This window comes from Myotis brandtii, unplaced genomic scaffold (genome assembly GCF_000412655.1).
Source record: "Myotis brandtii unplaced genomic scaffold, ASM41265v1 scaffold657, whole genome shotgun sequence".
NCBI classification, from domain to species: domain Eukaryota; kingdom Metazoa; phylum Chordata; class Mammalia; order Chiroptera; family Vespertilionidae; genus Myotis; species Myotis brandtii.
The window spans coordinates 2,367,548-2,371,637 of NW_005370552.1; the positions used below are offsets into that span (position 1 = coordinate 2,367,548).

Below are 4,090 nucleotides of genomic sequence, written 5' to 3' on the forward strand. Positions count from 1 at the left end.
GAGAACTTTCCTGCCTACTCACCATGGGCTCATCCGTGTTCTTCTGGAACTGAACCAGCCGGACGCGGGTCACGTTCTCCATGTCCATGTCTCCGTTGGCGCTCTCCGGGGAATCACCGTTTAAGTAGGGAGACGTGGGGGGCGGTGTGACCCTCAGCGCTTCATCGCTGTAAACTTCATGGGCCACTACGTCGTGAGTTTGAAGTAAGGCCTAGTATTTCAGGAGAGAAGTAAAATCTCAATAATAGTACTATTCCAGCAGAAATCGATTCTATAAACATGCACACAATCACCCGTTGCCTCTCAAAGGTGTATCTCATCTAGAGAGAACTCAAAGCACGTTACACCTACATATAACTATACCCTGATTTCTTTAAAAATATATTATATTGGTTTCAGAGAGGAAGGAAGAAGGAGAGAGAGAAACATCAATGATGACAGAGAATCATGGATCGGTTGCCTCCTGCACGCCCCACATTGGGGATGGAGCCTGCAACCCGGGCATGTGCCCTGATCGGGAATCGAACCGTGACCTCCTGGTTCATAGATCGATGCTCAACCACTGAGCCACACCGCCCAGGCACCTTGATTTCTTTATGACAAATAATCGTGATGATTTAAAAAAGAATGAACGCATGAATGAATGAGTAAATCAATGAATGCACGTGTTTGCTGATTACCTGGGTTAGAGGTATGGTCTGATGTTATAAGAAAGTACCAAGTAACCTGTTTGTTTGTTTATTTATTTATTTACTTTTTAATCCTCATCTGAGGATATTTTCCCATTGATTTCTGGAGTGAGTGGAAGAGAGAGGGAGAAACAGAGGTTGCCTCCTGCACATGCCCTGACCAGAATCGAACCCAGGACCCTTCAGTCTGCAGGCCGATGCTCTATCCACTGAGCCACACCAGCTAGGGCCCAACTAACTTGTTGAAAAGCTGACATAATGCAATTTCAAATCATTTAGCAGAAAGGCCCATCTGTAAGTAGGGTGGCAAATTTGTTCTAGGGCTTAAAATGGAAACAGATTTAAAAAGAAACAGTGCAATAGTTGGTGTACTGAGTAAATACCTTTCATTGATAGTGTTAACAATAACTCCGTTATATAACCAAAAGGATGAAGACAATTTATAACATATGACTTCGCAAAAGAGATGAGAACACATACAAGTGTAACTGAAAAACATGTAATTTTCCAAAATATCACATTCGACATGGAGCTAACATCTAAACGCACCTAATCTTTTTATTCATTTCTATATTTTGGAGCACTTGACTGAAAAATAAGTAGACAATTATCATTATGACTTCCTTTTGCCAAGCCCATTAACAAAGAAAAAGTGATTGCTTTGTATTGATATCTGCACATGTCATCTTGGTGAAACTGGATAACAAATATCCCTAAAAAAGGATATTCTTTGAGATGTACTATGCTCTTGGTGCCATCACAACAAAGTTTTTAATAAGCATGAAGAGCCCTGGCCGGTTTGGCTCAGTGGTTAGAGTGTTGGCCCTTGGACTGAAGGGTTGTGGGTTCGATCCCTGGTCAAGGGCATGTACCTGGGTTAGACTCGGTCCCCGCCCTAATTGGGGTTCGTGCAGTAGGCAACCAATCAATGTGTCTCTCTCACATTCATGTTTTTCTCTCATTCCTCCCCCTCCCTCCCCTCCATTCTCTCTTTAAAAAAATCAATGGAAAAAATATCCTTGGGCGAGGCTTGAAAAAAAGAGCATGAATATTTGAACATGTCTACTTCAAGGAGAATATTACACTGAAGATGAGTATGTTTGGAGCTTACATAGATTCTATTTTCTTATGTGCTAACTATAAATTCAGTCTGAATCTGTGATCTGTGTGGTGATGAAATCTCTAGAGATAATTAAATGCAATTAAAATTGTTTTGAAAGTACAACCCTTAGCATCTCAAATTAAGTTATTTAATTAAAGGCTTATCACAGTTATGACTTGGCTATTTTAATTTCAAAGGCATGCGTACGAGGCAAAAATAAAGTAACAATGCAGCGCAATTACAAAGACGGGATTGACTTGTCATCAGTAGTGCATGTGCTTAGAGCAATATATGCATTTGGGTTTCTTTTTTAAAAATATATTTTATTGATTTTTTACAGAGAGGAAGGGAGAGGGCTAGAGAGTTAGAAACATCGATGAGAGAGAAACATCAATCAGCCGCCTCCTGCACACCCCCCACTGGGGATGTGCCCGAAACCCAGGTACATGCCCTTGACCGGATTCAAACCTGGGACCCTTCAGTCTGCAGGCCAACGCTCTAGCCACTGAGCCACACCGGTCAGGGCGCATTTGGGTTTCTAATAAAGTGGCAGAGATTTGCAAAGTTTCCGAGGCTGGTCTGAGCTGGCGTCTGGGGGAGGGACACCCAAGGGCATAGCTGGAGAGCGGGGCTCATGGTGGCCCTGAGGCCTTGACTCCTGACCCCTGCCTGACCCCTGCGCCGGTGCCCAGAGCCCACATGTGGAGGCGCTGCTATGCAGGTAAATGCCTGTTTTCCTGTTTTCATTGTGGCCACTTGAGAGCGAAGCCTTAGTGCACAAAGCAAAAGCCAATAATAGACAAACTGAAAACTTCATCTGCTAAAATTAGCCCAACTGTACCCATTCTAGGTGTGCCTTCCATAATTAGTGAATTTTAAAAAAGGTGCTTAGTAGGATCGGAGGACACGTCGCCAGGTAAACAAAGAACCAAGCTTTTGTCAGGTTATAATGGCGGGGACATGGGTTGGAGAGAAAGTGTTTATGCTGCTTTTGGCAAGTGATTTCTATTTCTCCCTTTCTTCCTATTTCTCCTTTTAAATATATAAGCAAATACTTGTATTTTAATGTATTATTTATAAGGAATCACAAAATAATACTCAAACTGAACTTTAAAAGAAAAACGCTCAAATTATGCTACCAAAGGAGGTCATACTTGATAGTAACCAGTTTGCCACAAGATCAAAGTCAACCTGAGGCTCCAATGTATCTGCAAATAGAATACAAGGGGCCACTTACAGGTTGTTAAAAAAAAAAGCCATTAAAAAGAATATGCCAGCCCGGCCCGTGTGGCTCAGTGGTTGGGTGTTGACTTATGAACCAGGAGGTCATGATTCAACTCCAGGTCAGGGCACATGCTGAGGTTGTGGGCTTGATCCCCAGTGTGGGACGTGCAGGAGGCAGCCGATCCATGATTCTCTCTCATCATGGATGCTTCTATCTCTCCCTCCCTCCCCTTCCTCTCTGAAATCAATACAAATATATTTTAAAAGCTGATCACCAGGCTTGCTTGAGGTCACCCACCTCGTAAGTGGCCTCCTTGTGGTTCCAAACCCAGATCTTACTGGCTCCAAAGCCCATGCTTTTAAAAGTGGGTTCACTTGTAATGAGGATCAGTTTTCCTATCAACTTAACTTGAGCCCACTGGTCACTCCCAAGGAAGCATGTTTGGACAATGTGCCACATGGGAAATACTATTCTGAGCTATATATACTATGTCAAATAGACCTTTGAATACAGAAACTTTCTATCTTAGAAACATTTTTCAATTATGGTTTCAAAACCTTAGTATTTTTAAAGAAATATTAATAGCTAAAGGAAAATATTTTAATGCTTATATGTGGTTATGATGCCAAGGTTTGGGAGTTATTCTTAGCATATTTATAATTTCGCTTATTTGTTCAATTATCTGGCTTTTTCTTTGCTTTCTGATCAGTAAAACAGGGGGACTTAACATTGAATTACCTGACACTTAAAAATGCATATACTTATAAATATTTGCAGTAATTAAAGGAAGCGTAAATAAGTATAGATTTAAATGATTTTTTAAAGTCTGTACTCTAAAAGTCATGATAAAAATGTTATCACACTAATACCTTTTTTAATTATTCCATTCGAAAGACTAATTTTTTCAAAAGAGCAGACCCTGGTCCTGGCCCGGTGGTTCAGTTGGTTAGAGTGCGGGCCCCATGCGCCAAGGTTGCGGGTCCCATCCCTGGTCAAGAACCAACCAATGAATGCGGAAATAAGTGGAACAACCAATTGATGTTTCTCTTTCTCTTTCTCTCTCTCTCTCTCTCT

General features: G+C 41.5%; 1 protein-coding gene across 1 annotated transcript in view; it reads right to left on the reverse strand.

Moving 5' to 3' along the window:
• CASK (calcium/calmodulin-dependent serine protein kinase (MAGUK family)) overlaps positions 1–4,090 on the reverse strand; it is a 247,896-nt gene that overhangs the window by 45,754 nt on the left and 198,052 nt on the right. Inside the window, exon 15 of the mRNA XM_014528878.1 lies at positions 23–211. Coding sequence (XP_014384364.1) covers positions 23–211 — 189 coding nt within the window. The remainder of the gene's footprint in view (positions 1–22; positions 212–4,090) is intronic.